This window comes from Malaya genurostris, chromosome 2 (assembly GCF_030247185.1).
Source record: "Malaya genurostris strain Urasoe2022 chromosome 2, Malgen_1.1, whole genome shotgun sequence".
In the NCBI taxonomy this organism is placed as follows: Eukaryota; Metazoa; Arthropoda; class Insecta; order Diptera; family Culicidae; genus Malaya; species Malaya genurostris.
In genome coordinates this window covers 164,672,134-164,687,317 of record NC_080571.1, presented here as the reverse complement: position 1 = coordinate 164,687,317, position 15,184 = coordinate 164,672,134, and the positions used below count along the sequence as shown (strand labels likewise).

Sequence of the window (15,184 nt, the reverse complement as noted above, 5' to 3'; positions counted from 1 at the left end):
ATATTTACGAACCACGACAAATAGAGTCTATAGTCTTGATTCGCGTGTTCGGTGTTGATTCCTTATAAAGATCAATCTAAGCAGACTCTCGAGTATTTGCGGATTCAAAAGTGTGACAATTAATTGAAAATGTCGATCATTAGAAATTTTGGTTGCATTGTTCCACATCAATGGCTCGAAAACCCCCATGGGGCTGATCCTTGTAGTTTTTCATAAATACGTTTATTTCATAAGGAGCTGTCCTTAAAAGACGTCACGCCGCAAGTGGGAGGGGAGTGTTTCACAAAACGTGGCGTTTTGTGACAGGGGAAGGGGGCAGGGTTGTTGGAATGTGACGTCCAATATTTTCAATGAGCGCATTTTCGAAATACCTAATTATATTACTGCTTTGCCCTATTTCCTGAAAAAAATCTCCACAATAAACGTTCACATTCTATAGGAAAACGTGTATTTGTTGATGTAAAAGCTTCATCTTGTAAATTCGGAAATGAATGATGCAGGAAATCATTTCTGTTGTGATCAGCAAAAGTGCACGGAGGGGTGAGTAAATTAGCGATATTAATAAATTTTGCCTAATATGAGTAAAAAAAGATGCCTTCAAACGGTTTAACTTAAGTTATGCACTGACAATTTTAGTCAACGTATATGAGTTTGGGTGCACCAATCGCTTGGAATTATGGATTTTTTAACTTTCGGTAATCTTATGATAGGTAGTAAGCAGATGTGGATTATAAACCACACAAAGAATGAAAGAATTTGGTCGGTCGCATCGAAATTTCATGCTTCTTGATGTATTTAAAATTCATTCAGCAATACCATGTTGGAGGAGTAATATCAATAAAACCAGCAAATAACATAAACATATATGTTGTGATTATTAATAATTAATAATTATAATTAAAACCAAAATCTAAATGGTAGAAAATAACATTATTTAGTTTTAAATAAGAGTTAAAATATCAAAAAACATTTCAAAGTTTGCATGAGAAAATAGCAACAAAATATAAAATTTTATCATTGTAACTTCAAAGCAAGAGCAAAACATTTATAGAAGACGAATTTTTCAGTAATATGATTTTCTAGCTTTGAGAATAGTATATCATAACAATTTCTCTTATCTTATTCTGATGCAATGTATTCAATTGTATTCCATTTGAAAAAGGAACCATTGGTTCAATTGTACTCAATGAAATTGGTATGCCTCATCAATAACGAAATAAGATATAATAACAAATCTTGATGCTAAATAGATTTTGTCTAATCTATCAAGAAGATTCCTACGATTAAATATCAAGAAAATATGAAGTATTGCTATGACCTCACAGCAACATCAAGACAAGATATGATGGTAATATTTTTTATTATTTTGATTTTTGTTTACTATTTACATCTACCCGGGAGCAGTGCAAGTTTTGCTAGGGCAATTCAAACGCGCCTTTCAAACGCAGCGCATGCTGTGTGCTCAAACCCTGTGCTCCTGTTACTTCCACAAATTAAATTCATGTCAAAAAGTGTTTTATTGAGTTTAATCAAAATAGTGCATCATCATAAACATCATCATCAGCATCAACCAGCTGGAAGTAAAACAAAGTCTTTTGTCGCTCTAATCACAATGTGGTGTGAAATATCTTTTTAAACTTATTTTGCATGGAGCATTGCTATTGCATAGAGAATGCTGTCAAATTAACAATATCAATGTGATTACGATCCAAACTTATTGCTTTTATGAATTTTTCATCTAGCATTTATTTCTCTTAATCTAGTATTCATTTTATAGCGAATGAAACAACGGTTGCGAAATCGAACATGGGATCCATCAAACGAGAATATTTATTTATTTATATATATTTTAATCAACAGACAAACTAAAGTCCTAATGATTATTTCTAAGAACATCAAAAAATTCGCTTTTATTCTGCTACGAGGAAAATGGAAATCGAATCCCATAGATACGCCATTGAAGGTTCGCTGCAATCCAATAACGGCACCGTTGATTCCGTATTAGTACGACGTAGAGGCATTCTGAGGAGGTTGTTGTTGCGAAGAGCTCTAGAACGAACGTTGATGTTGATTTGACTAAGTAGTGCAGGGCAATCAATATTTTCTCTTAAAAATATCGGCAATCAGCATTGCACGGAACAGATCTCGGCGTACTTGTAGAGTATCGAGTCCGATGAGCATCCCACGGCTTTCATAACTAGGCAGCTTGTGAGGGTTATTCCAGGGCAACCGACGAAGAGCGAAACGAACGAATCTGCGCTGTATTGATTCAAGTCTTAAAGCTCCATTATGAAAGTGAGGGTTCCATACTGACGAACAATATTCGAGTGTTGACCGTACAAGCGAGCAGTAGAGAGATTTCAAACAATATATATCTGTGAAATGCTTGGCGGTTCTCACGACAAATCCTAGACAACGAGAAGCCTTTGCCACGATGTACGAAATATGCTGCTTGTAATTCAATTGTTCGTCGAGAAGAACGCCAAGATCTTTGACACAATTGACTCTATCAATCACTGATCCTCGAAGACAATAATTGAAACGAATAGGTGTATTTTTTCGTGTGAAGGTGATAATCGAGTATTTGCTGATATTTAGCGTCATTTTATTAATTTCACACCACTCGGAGAAAATTTCAAGCTCACTTTGAAGGAAACAGGCATCTTCAAGAGTCTTGATAATTTGGATTCTCTTTAGGTCGTCCGCGAAAGATAATCGTGAACCTTTCAATGAAAAGTTCACGTCATTGTAATACAGTAGAAATATCAGTGGTCCGAGATGACTGCCTTGTGGAATACCAGAAAAAGCAAAAAACTCCTTGGAAACATTTTCATTGATCTTAACTGCCAGCCGTCGATTGCAAAGATACGATTGAATACACCGAAGAATGTTGGAACCGAAGCCCAGTCTGTCCAATTTGGCAATTGTGATAGCGTGATTAATTTTATCAAAAGCAGCAGAGAGATCCGTGTAGACAACGTCCGTTTGATGACCTTTAGACATAGCATCCGTTATAAACGTCGTGAAAGTTAGTAGGTTAGTGGCCGTTGAACGGTTCGGCATGAACTCGTGTTGATCTTCAACGATGTACTGCTTGCCGGGATACCGTCGGGTCCAGCAGAGTGTGAAGACTTCAATTTTCCGACTGCTGTTTTTACGGAACTTGCGCTTATGTTAATTGAATTCATTGACTGTCCCAAAACGGGAACGTTAAGTGCCGCCTGGGTGATTTGGGAAGGTGCTAAGATTTCTCTAGAAAATATCTCAGAGAATTTTTTCATGAACATTTCGCAAATTTCCTGCATGCTAGAACTTGTCTGTTTATTGTAAAACATAAATGAAGGAAGATCTGACTCCTCCTTTGAGCTGCAAGGTTAACATCGCCATTGTCGAGAATTTCACCCCAGTCAATGCTTGTAATGGCATGCTCGGCCATCCATGGAAGTTTACCATCAATGTCAACTTCCCTCTCTGAGCAGCCTAGATAGCCGTGTAGTGTCGGTAGCGGTTTCCCAACTGGCTAAGAATAACGCTACGGTCCACCTGTACCGGTGGTACAGGGTGATTTTTTAAGAGCTTGAGAACTTTTTTAAACAATAAAACGCATAAAATTTGCAAAATCTCATCGGTTCTTTATTTTAAACGTTAGATTGGTACATGACATTTACTTTTTGAAGATAATTTCATTTAAATGTTGACCGCGGCTGCGTCTTAGGTGGTCCATTCGGAAAGTCCAATTTTGGGCAACTTTTTCGAGCATTTCGGCCGGAATAGCCCGAATTTCTTCGGAAATGTTGTCTTCCAAAGCTGGAATAGTTACTGGCTTATTTCTGTAGACTTTAGACTTGACGTAGCCCCACAAAAAATAGTCTAAAGGCGTCAAATCGCATGATCTTGGTGGCCAACTTACCGGTCCATTTCTTGAGATGAATTGTTCTCCGAAGTTTTCCCTCAAAATGGCCATAGAATCGCGAGCTGTGTGGCATGTAGCGCCATCTTGTTGAAACCACATGTCAACCAAGTTCAGTTCTTCCATTTTTGGCAACAAAAAGTTTGTTAGCATCGAAGGATAGCGATCGCCATTCACTGTAACGTTGCGTCCAACAGCATCTTTGAAAAAATACGGTCCAATGATTCCACCAGCGTACAAACCACACCAAACAGTGCATTTTTCGGGATGCATGGGCAGTTCTTGAACGGCTTCTGGTTACTCTTCACTCCAAATGCGGCAATTTTGCTTATTTACATAGCCATTCAACCAGAAATGAGCCTCATCGCTGAACAAAGTTTGTCGATAAAAAAGCGGATTTTCCGAATGGACCACCTAAGACGCAGCCGCGGTCAACATTTAAATGAAATTATCTTCAAAAAGTAAATGTCATGTACCAATCTAACGTTTAAAATAAAGAACCGATGAGATTTTGCAAATTTTATGCGTTTTGTTGTTTAAAAAAGTTCTCAAGCTCTTAAAAAATCACCCTGTATAAGTCCACCAAACAGGTAAGCCGTGTGGCATCCGGTGGAATTATTTTTTACCAAGAATTGATCCACTGATTTCCTGTTCCAAGTCGTAAAAGGCCACAAAAATAGGAACTCCTAAGTCAAGATGTATTTCCGTGCCGATGGCTGAATGGCTGCAGGAGGTTAAACAATGCAGTCGTGAACGGAATATCTTGGGGATTTCCCTTACTGTGTTAAGCGAAGCTCTGGCACAGTGGACGACTTCTTTCTTCGCAACTCGTGGAATTTAAATGATTAAAACATTTAAAAAAATCCTTACATGGTTCGCTATAGGCGATTATAAGCCAATATATTTGGTTTCTTCTAGTTGTTGTACGATAAGTGCTGGAGGTGGAATGTTCGTTACTCTAATTGATAATGGTTAGAGTGGCACAAATCAATCTTCAGCATAAACGTACAGCAACTATGAATCTATCCAGACTTCTGCAAGAAGGTAGAGCTTCTATAGCTTTGGTTCAAGAACCATATTTCCAAAAGGGAAACTTCCACGTTGGAAAATTGTTAAACCCAGTCTTTGTTGCCTTCAACAAGACCGGTATGACTAATCCACGTGAAATGCCTCGAGCATGCATACTTGCCAATAGTGCTCTCGATGTTTCTCTCATATCGGAGCTCACAACTCGGGATATTTGTGCTGTCACAGTTGGTACGACTATTGATGGCATAGACATGAAATATGTCTATTGTTCGGCATATTTACCGCATAACCAATATTCGCCAAGCGATGACTTCAAAAAGGTTGTATCATACTGCTGCAAGAGTGATTTACCGCTTGTAATCGGCAGTGACATAAATGCTCACCATATTATTTGGGGCAGCACAGATATAAATTCGAGAGGCTCTGATATGATGGAATTTGTGAGCAGTACAAACCTGCACATAGTCAATGCAGAAAACCGTCCAACTTTTGCGAGATCTGGAAGAGAGGAGGTTTTGGACGTAACTCTCTGCTCTGATAGAATTGCGCATGAGTTGGTGAATTGGCTCGTCTCCGATGAGCTCGAACCTTCGTTGTCTGATCATAAGTACATATTCTTTGATCATTAAAACGTTAAATTTGATATTATCACATATCGTAATCCCAAATCTACAAACTGGGACCTCTATGAAGAGGGCTTGGCGACCAGATTTTACGGGTGCCAACCAACGCTTTTTTCGCCTCGAACAGTCATCGGGCGCGGTTCGCTTTTTCGAGCGCTCCGCAAGTAATTTATATTTATTTATTTTCTGACGCGTAGTCTACGTCGCGCGCGGGCTTTTTTTATAGCCTTTCGGACAAATTTTATCTAGAATAATGAAGTGCGGTGTAGAATCGTGTGTTAATATTGTCGATCGCTTCCTTTGGAAATGCGAATTCTGTGAAAAATCGTACCATTCAGCCTGAATCGGCGTGCAGCGGCATCAAGAAAATTTTATTTTGGCATTTATGGTACCAGTGTGTGCCAACTGTCAACATTTAATAAGGACAGGAGCTGAAACTCTAAAGTTACTTTATCAACAGGAGCAACTTCTAAAGTACACAAAAAATCAAACGGAAACGTATCACCGGACCACTGTAGACATAAAAACCCATTACCTGGAAATATTCGACAGTGTCGAGCGCTTGCTCATCGACGTGAAGCAGTCATTGTCCAGTATCAGCAGAAACGACCACAACATTTGCGGTAAAGTAGGTCAGCGCATGCAGTCAGTCATTCGAGGCCTCGTTACACAGTGCCATAAAAAACGTTAGCGATTTTAGTAAAGTAAATGACCAGCACATCAAGGAAATGAGCGAACGGCTTCTTCGCCTCGAAGAAAAAATCTTACGACCTACCAAATCTGAAGTCCCTGCAATAATATCTAACACTATTCTGGAAGAATTGAGAGATGAAGTCAAAGCAATATCGACTTCAATCTCCAGTATCGGAACCAAAGACCAAAATACCAAACCTAAGTCTCTAGCTGGAGAACTCAAAGAGAAGGAAATTCAAACATGCGACAGTGGCTGGCGCTTCATTGGAAGTAAAAAAATCTGGAAACGAGACTGGAGTGATTATGACAAGAAACAGCGCACTCGACGGCTGCAAGAAAAACAAGCAGAAAAAGCAAACCTCAGACGAAAACATCGGAAGCGGAAACAACAAAATAATACAAATTACAGTATACGCAGTAAAAACAACAACTACACCAACAACAGCAAACACGACAACAACAACAACAACAAAAGCAACAACAACAGCAGCAACAACAACAACAACAACAACGACAATATTGTGCACTACAACAGCAACTTGAACACTAATAGTTACAATACCTGCCACAACAATAACAATAATGTGTCATTACAATACACCTTACCCTTGGACAAAGACTTACTAGCAGCTGCACGGGTTCAATTCTCCGGGAATCCAGGTTCAGATATTGCCTCAAAATTCATAAATTTTCAAAAAGGTGAAACAATCAACCCTTACAAAGGAACAAGAAGTATTCAAAACAACACTACTCCGGTCTTAGGAAGTAATGACATCTAAGCTGCACCATCCACTAACTATGTTAACACATCTTCAATATCACAGAACATAAATACGTCTGCAATATCACAGGACATGAATACAGACAGCCAATTCGAAATTGATCCAATGCGTCCTCCCATTGTACGTCTTACTTCACAATCTGCAAATGGCGACGAACGCTTCTTGAAAGCAAGACTTCGTGACCCGAAAATAATGCACGTCGTCCGTCTGTATTTTTCGTACATGAAAAATCAACAACCTACAGTATGCATCGAGGGTATGGCACCAACTAGTATAAAAATGCTATTAGCATCAGAAGGCCTTCCAACAACACCTGACCACCTCCTACGAATCTTCATCGAAGTGCATCAGGAATATGGAATGAAACCTAAGGAAGCGCTGGCCAACCTGGACTCTTATGGGAAATTTTTGACAAGTGAACGTATCCGCCGACTCCAACTAATCCGGGAAGCCGAACATAATTTTACAAGGCCGAATTTTCGGAAATAACGACGCCCTTTGACGAAGGAATAGAAACAGGAATTAGTAATGTAAGTATTCCAGAATTCTCAAAAACTTCTTCGCTTCATAGACAAAATGTGACTGAAATTTTGGTCTATTGCCAAAATTTCAACCGCATGAAAAACCCGGCCAAAATGAAAGAAATTCATCAAAATTTAATAACCTCCTCTTTCGACGTAATCCTTGGAACTGAAAGCAGCTGGGATGAAAGTGTTAGAAGCGAAGAAGTATTTGGAAATAATTTTAACGTATTCCGGCACGACCGAAATTTATCTCTCTGTCAGAAAAAATCTGGAGGTGGAGTCCTCATAGCCATAAACTCTTGTTTTACTTCGGAAGAAATTATTACTCCTAAATATAAAGAATTTGAGCATGTATGGGCCAAAGTCTCAATATTAGGAGAAGAACATATTAACTGCTCTGTTTATTTCCCACCCGAAAATGCGAACAAATTCTCTTTTGAATTATTCTTTCAATCTTTAGACACAATTATTTCGAATATTGAACCGAAGTAAAGTTTCATATTTTTGGCGACTTCAACCAACGTAATGCGGACTTCATTTCTGACATTGAAAATGAATCAATCTTACTTCCAGTCGTAGGAGAAAACGCAACATTGCATTATTTTTTCGACAAAATTTCTAATTTTGGCCTGCATCAAGTAAACTCCGTAAAAAATCAACAAAATGCATATTTAGACTTTCTTTTCACAAATTGCACAGAACACTTATGTGTGAATGCATCAAACCTGTCATTATGGAAAAATGAAGCATTTCACACCGCAATTGAATATTCATTATTTACACACAATGTATCCCTTCCCTACGACTTGGAATATGAGGAAGTGCCGGAATACAATAAAATTGACTTTGAAGAAGTCAAGTGTAGACTAAGTATAATAAATTGGCGGAACACACTTAGTACAGAAGGAAATGTCGACGTCGAAGTAAACAAATTCTATCACATTATAAACAAAATATTAGCCGAAACTTTGCCTATGAAAAGAAGAAGAAAAAATCATAACAGCAAATTACCTGTATGGTTCAATTCACAACTAAAACATTTGAAAAATAGGAAACAAAAAGCACATAAAACTTACAAACAAGAAAAAAGTGACGCTCATCTTCAAAATTACTGAAATCTATGCAATCAGCTCAAAATAGCCATTAAGGTGAAATGTAGCGTCATAAAATGCGCGCAAAATTTCATCCGCTTCAGTTGAACGAACCGTCGCACAAAGCATACCACGAAAATCGGACACATGGAAACAAGAACTTTTTACAATGATTGAGCGCAGTGGGCTTAGCTCTCGTTATATTGGCTTGTAAAAAAGACTGGACGAAATGGATTTTTGAATTCTTCACACTTTGAATATATCCTAATTCAATCGTTATTGTTAGTGATTACTCTTACACTATAGCTATAAATCATGAGTAATTATGAGTGACTAACATGAGGTTATATGTATATGTATTGACCAACTGAATTGCTGAATACGAAATGACGAACTGTCTGTTTCCTTTTGTGCGTCTTGTTTCAAGAATAAAAATCCATCTACTACAGGGCCGCTTTCACGTTTCAATGGGTCCGGGCTCAAGCAATATTTGTGTGAGGATCCCCGAGAACAAGTAATGAGAGCAAAAAAGGTCCCGGTTATATCATTTAATTTATTTTTTTTGGTCGATTGACCCGGGGCCTGTGTAAAAGCGGCCCTGATCTACTGACACTTGCACTCAAAGCATAGTTTGTGCAACCGGTATGATGAAATATTCACATACACAGCCGAAGAAATTTCAAACCAAGCCAAAGAGGCCGACTTATGTGTGTGCAATAATAAAAAGCGGCACATTTTCTCGGACATCACTAGCTTGGGTTGTGATAACTTAGATTGAAATGAACAAACTTTATAGTACCATAAACTACCATTAACTTTTTTCCGGAAGCGACTTTCGGAATTATATAGTCTAGAAATGTTTGTTTCAACGATAACGAACCGAAGACCAAACAGCCTCTGGCCTCCGGTGCCAGAAATCATCAAATAATAATTTCATAGATTACATTTTTAATACATTCCAATTATAACTAATAGTTCATCATACCATGCGGTTAAAATTATTTAGTGAATCTTTTCTCAAGCACATGTTTGGGGATCGAAATTGAATATAAAATTATTTCGTAGTTCTTTATTATTCAATCGATTTTGAAAGCAAAATCAAGCGTTGATTCATTGTATTCATAATAATTGAAAAACCAATGAATTCGAATAAGTTTTCCATGCTGACTGGCTCGAAGCTTACCCTCAATGTTTATCACTTTGTTTGTATATCATGTTAATGAACGATAATACTTGGCTTGTATTCATTTCATTCAGTAGCTTGCTACAATCTAAAATAATACCTGTTATATGATATCACACAGCCAGGCTTTATTGCATCAGCAACATCAATGCATTGAACTCAACAGAATTGGACATTATTAGCATTATAAATGACAGTTACTTAGAAAATAAACAATTTCTTACAATACCCATTTTATTGTACTCAACTCGTTTCTATTTCAACACAAAACCCAATGCTGCATAAATTCGCGTCATAATTTTATATGTATTTTTGCTCAAGATATAATGCCACCGTACCCACCGTGCATTTCTCACACCACCTCAATACGAAACAGCAGCGCGCAAGCAATAAAAAAAATGCAAAAAAGTTTATGTAAACTTTTTCAATTTTCGGTTGTTTTAGCTGAAATTTTATAATTTTGAATTGCATTTTCAGATTCTTTGTGAAATTCTGCTACAAACACTACTTTTCAGTACTAAAATCATCCCCGTGGGACGGAACAGTGACCGTTTATACATTTCAAAAACCAATTACGGCTCGGCAAAGCAAAATTTCAAAATTCTAAGAATACTTAGTTATGATAAATTTGATTTCGAAAACTTAAGTGTTTTTGGTTTTTCGAAAATCGGTCTAGTTTTTGAATAATTGATCAAAAACGCGATTTTCGCATTCCGCTACATTTCACCACAGATAACAGATATACAGGCTCGAACAAAAAATTTCAAATTCCTGTGTAAATTTTAAATTTGCTGTACGTTGGGATCACTACCGCCACCTACTCGACTGTTCGCCTCGATCACAGCCTCAATATTTCAAAACGTTCCTCTTCGTTCCGGAACGATAACAAAGGTTATTTTTCTATAGCACAAATTTTCTTTCCACAGTAGTTGGAAAATCGAATCGAATATTCAACATTTAGCAACATGTTTGTGGAGTAGATGCTTAGGAGGTGATTTTCAACAATCAATTTGTGATTTAATGATTTCGATTGATTTTTTTCCAGGCTGATAAAGGTGGTTGGATCGATGAGATCGATGAGAAAATGTGAATAATTAGCATTCGGAAACCAAGTAATTTTGATCGAATATGATTTGGACATTGTTCCGGTACAACATTAACAACGGAGATGCGATATAAAATTCCTGATTAAAGTTTACTATCGACCTCTTCATTCTACTAGACATTTAAACATATGATCATATGTGTCCGGTTTCCTACGATGGTACAGAGCTGGACGAGCTACAAAACTATTGTTACAAAGCAAACAATATGCACTGAATCGCAAATTCACTGCAGTTGACAGAACTCGATAGAATTCCGGCTCTTTGTTCCTCGAATGGAAACTAATAATCGGATTGTATATAAAGATCTGAATGTCACAATAAGAACCTTAAGTATGTGCTGAATGGTGGATTCGGTACGTAGAGAACGAGTACTAGGATTGAACCTTTCGTAAAATCTCTAGATAATAGGCAAGGAGACAAGCAAGATATGGGTTATGCATAGATCGTAAACAGTTTCAGTAGATCGACGTTAATTTTCAATTTTAGGAATTCGGTATCGATGTTTTCAGTCGTACTTTTCAGATGGGAAAGCTTAGATATAAAATAAGTAAAAATGCGCACAATTTCATTGTAATTTTATTAATTAACAAGAGTACGGGAGCTTTCTAAATAAATTCGTTCAAATTCATGCGAACAGCTTTGCGGTTGCGTTTCTGCCGACGCTTATTATTCGCTGTTATTTTGTTCCTGAAGTGAGTCTCTTTTAAAAATCCCTGAATAAACGTATTAAAAATACAATCCATTAATTTGGTAAAACATGCTTTGCAAACTGAAGTTCCGAAGCTTTCGTATTTGACATATTGTTTCATTCGCAATTTAACATGTTTTCTATTCTCATATAAAAATTTTTTAAATTTTTGTTTAAATACGGCAAATGAAACTAATCCAATATCATACAGTTTGTTGTTAGGAATATTAATCTGACGAAAAGAAAATTGAGATTTTAATTTGCAAAACGCGTAATCTTCATTATGCGAGGAAGCGTTATCCTGTTCAATTTTCAACACTGAACGACATCTTGCATGAGGCAGTTTATGAACTGCTGCTCCAATGATATATATCAATGCGTTTATGTCCTTCGCGAGGAACTGATAGGGTGCATCAACATTTAATGGTTCGAAATCAAATGTGGGAGTGTTTGACACCGCCGTGAAAGTTTCTTCAAGATCTTCCTCATTCAGGAAAAATGGAAGCCTATCGTTCTCACAATTCATGCCATCATTGGAGATGTTACTTGATTTACTGGATGATATCATGGCATATTTAAATGCAGTGCAAAATTGGAAAGCATTAGGAGCTTCATTAAACCCACAACGGCGTCGAATTTCAGAAAAAAAGTTCTCCAAGCAGTCCTGGCACAGTGGGTTTGTGCATAAATAATTGCAGCTGTATTGTTCTTTTAGCGTGTTCAAAATCCACTTCAAAGCGTTGATGTTCCCTATAAAACCTTTAAGGTATACCGGACGTTTTTGGGCACTAGTTAGTGCTCTGGACAATTTTTTTGCCTGAAAATAATTAATATGTTTGGTATAAGTAATGAGTTCGAATAGGCCCAAATTTTTTTTTTACTGTTTTAATGTTGAAGCACGTATTTACAGTATAGTACATTGTCTTGAAGACTCGTTGTGTTTCCTCTAGAAATTTAAGATGCACAGAATTGTCTGTTATTGGAGTTCTGTAAGGCTGAAGTAATAAATGTGGTTAGAACAACTGGTATTCAGTCATATATTCCATGCAAACTAGTACCACTGCTCAATAGAAACTTTGAATGATTTTTTAATTAAGTTAGCTTGCATAGATCAGGTCTAGATATTTCCATTTACCTTGCCAATTGAATTCACGTAACGTTCTTTCGAATTGAATGTATCGAATAGTTTATCGTGGAGTGCGATGAAAGACGCTGATTGTAGTGCTGCTGTTGGTAGTGATCCTATTTCCACATAATGTCGAATGGCAATAGCACATGATTCGCTTAACGTACGTGTTGCTATAGAAACATTCATTTTCGAAAATGGTGGAAGTTGAATAGCTTTATAAAGAAGTTTGGGAGCTAAACGCAACGTGGATGCCACGTCAGTTTCAAAAAGAAGCTTGATGTGATTAAATGAGGCTATCTGGTCTTCGAATACAGCGTTGTACTTATAAAGTGCATTTCGTGCATTTTTCAACAAATGGGGTGGATCAAACATAACGGCTATATCTTCGTTGTCAACTTGTATTATTGGATGTTCAGCAGTTCCGCCAGCTTCACGAATCATTTTTTGATTTGTTGTAGACTGATCCATCACCAGAGCTATCGGTATGAGTCCGGTATCACGAATAGCAATAATACTTTTTCTTGTGAGCTTCATTTGAATTTCACTTCCAATAGTATTGTGAGCAAGAAAATATCCAACAGGCTGAAGATAAAATTCATGGAACTAAAATTAAAACAAAACAAGTTGAATAAATAATCATTTTACACACCTGCTTGAATCTACTGTATATCCCAGAGACCATTATTACAACTGCTTCAGTTGCCAGTTTTGTAGGATCATTCCTTTCGACCTTCTTTACAGTACCGTAATCCGAAAATCCATAGAACGTGTCGGACTTAGCACAATAAGTCAGTTCTGATTTAACAGACATTCCATCTAGGCAGATCATTACTAATTTGTTCTGTTTAGTTCGCAGCCACTTAGTTTTAGTTTTCATTCGATTCAAGATTGCTCCGTCCAACCCTGGCTTTAAACGAATGTTTCGATTAAAATTGTACACACTGTTTTTGTGTGGTAACATTATTTGCTTTGAGTTTCTTATATACCGGTAAGTACGAGGTCCGTTTAGATACACTCCAGCTGCGAATTTCATCGTAGCTGGATGATAACGACGAGCCGCTGGGCGTCGTGCTGCATTTAGCAATGAATCTTTTACTATGGGATTAACCTCGGCCAATTCCCCGAGCATTTCCCTATCAGACTTTTGTCTTATGATTTTTTCTACCTTACTTAATAGCTTAATTGAAATACGTTTGCTTCGATTGATCATTTTTAATCGACGATTACTGGTTTGCATAGAAACAAAAAGCTGACGACGAACGGACTTAAGCTTAACCTTAAGGATTTTAATAGTTTTCTTATCATTTTGTATACGTTTCCATCTTTTAGTTTTATTCCACGATTCACTGTCATCGTTCAACGTGTTTTTATGGTTTTCATACATCGATATATTTTTCAGGGTGTTGTCATTGGCAACTTGTTGAACTTGGTCATATATAGAATGACAAGAAGCCTCAAGACCGTCTGTTTTACTGGTTAATACTTCCGAAAGCTCGTTGTTAATGGTGGTTTTCTGTAACGAAGGTAACTCTGTGGCAATTTGTTCATCATCCAGAATTTCTTCTTTGACAATAATGTCATGAAAACAATCAGATGACAAAAACTGTATTGACTTTTCAGCTTTGAGATTGATATCTTCATTTTTTAATAATGTATGATAATTATCGCTATGGCACACTATTGACAAGAAAGAGTCTGCGAGAATCTGCTCATTATTTAGTTTCTCATTTTCAATGTACTTCTGATCCCATAATTTTATTTCAGGGTTTCGATCCTTGTTTTCGAAAATCATCTTTGGTGTAATATTTTTACTTCTGTTTACAAATCCCTCACAGGTTAACGGTACCGCACCAAGCGTCAATCTACAATTTATGTTATTCTATTAAAATATACACAGGAATTAACATTGAAGTACTTACCCTTTATTTTTCCTATCAATATTTTTGAATGTAGTTGGTGCAAAATGGTTAGAGCAGATTTTTCTCATTCGAAATGCTTCGGCTCCGTTCGTTTCAAAAATATGAGTTGCTTCGGGAGAGCAACATGCCTTTACCCACAAAGAACACCTAAGAAATAAATTTTTATTTTGCAATTCAATGCAACTCAACTCTATAATAATAAGTTACTTACAGTTTATTGTTTTTCGGAAATTTATAAAACGAAATATCGTCACTGCGGCTACAGCTACTCTCGCGATTTCCACAAGTATAAAATTCACATTTCCTTCCCATGTCCTTTGATTACCATGTCACAGAAAACGACAAAATCTAATAACATTAAATCCAATAGCAGAACAGTCACGACGATTTGACATGTGATATTAAGCTACATAAAAACAAATTGGCTTGATTGAAATCTGACCCCTGGAACACATAATGACAAACAAACTGGGGTGATTGAAATCTGACCCCTGGAACACATATTGG

At 37.0% G+C, this 15,184-nt stretch overlaps 2 protein-coding genes across 2 annotated transcripts; both read right to left on the bottom strand.

Moving 5' to 3' along the window:
• Positions 1 to 11,757: 11,757 nt before the first annotated feature.
• LOC131428968 (uncharacterized) lies at positions 11,758 to 13,315 on the bottom strand. Its single transcript, XM_058593024.1, has 4 exons — positions 12,765 to 13,315; positions 12,511 to 12,624; positions 11,811 to 12,446; positions 11,758 to 11,769 (listed from the first exon to the last, which is right to left on the bottom strand). Exons 1-4 carry the CDS (start codon positions 13,290 to 13,292, stop codon positions 11,758 to 11,760), a joined length of 1,290 nt encoding a protein of 429 aa, XP_058449007.1. The 5' UTR covers positions 13,293 to 13,315.
• A 7-nt stretch (positions 13,316 to 13,322) lies between these two features.
• Positions 13,323 to 13,887, bottom strand: LOC131428967 (uncharacterized). Its single transcript, XM_058593022.1, has one exon. The coding sequence runs from the start codon at positions 13,885 to 13,887 to the stop codon at positions 13,354 to 13,356; it is 534 nt and encodes a 177-aa protein (XP_058449005.1). The 3' UTR covers positions 13,323 to 13,353.
• Positions 13,888 to 15,184: the final 1,297 nt, after the last annotated feature.

Coding starts and splice junctions, on each gene's coding strand:
- LOC131428967 (XM_058593022.1), bottom strand. CDS start 13,887: ATGCTCGGGGAATTGGCCGAGGTTAATCCCATAGTAAAAGATTCATTG.
- LOC131428968 (XM_058593024.1), bottom strand. CDS start 13,292: ATGAAGCTCACAAGAAAAAGTATTATTGCTATTCGTGATACCGGACTC. Junction 12,625..12,764: donor ACGTGAATTCAATTGGCAAG/GTAAATGGAAAT, acceptor TTATTACTTCAG/CCTTACAGAACTCCAATAAC. Junction 12,447..12,510: donor CGTGCTTCAACATTAAAACA/GTAAAAAAAAAA, acceptor AATTATTTTCAG/GCAAAAAAATTGTCCAGAGC.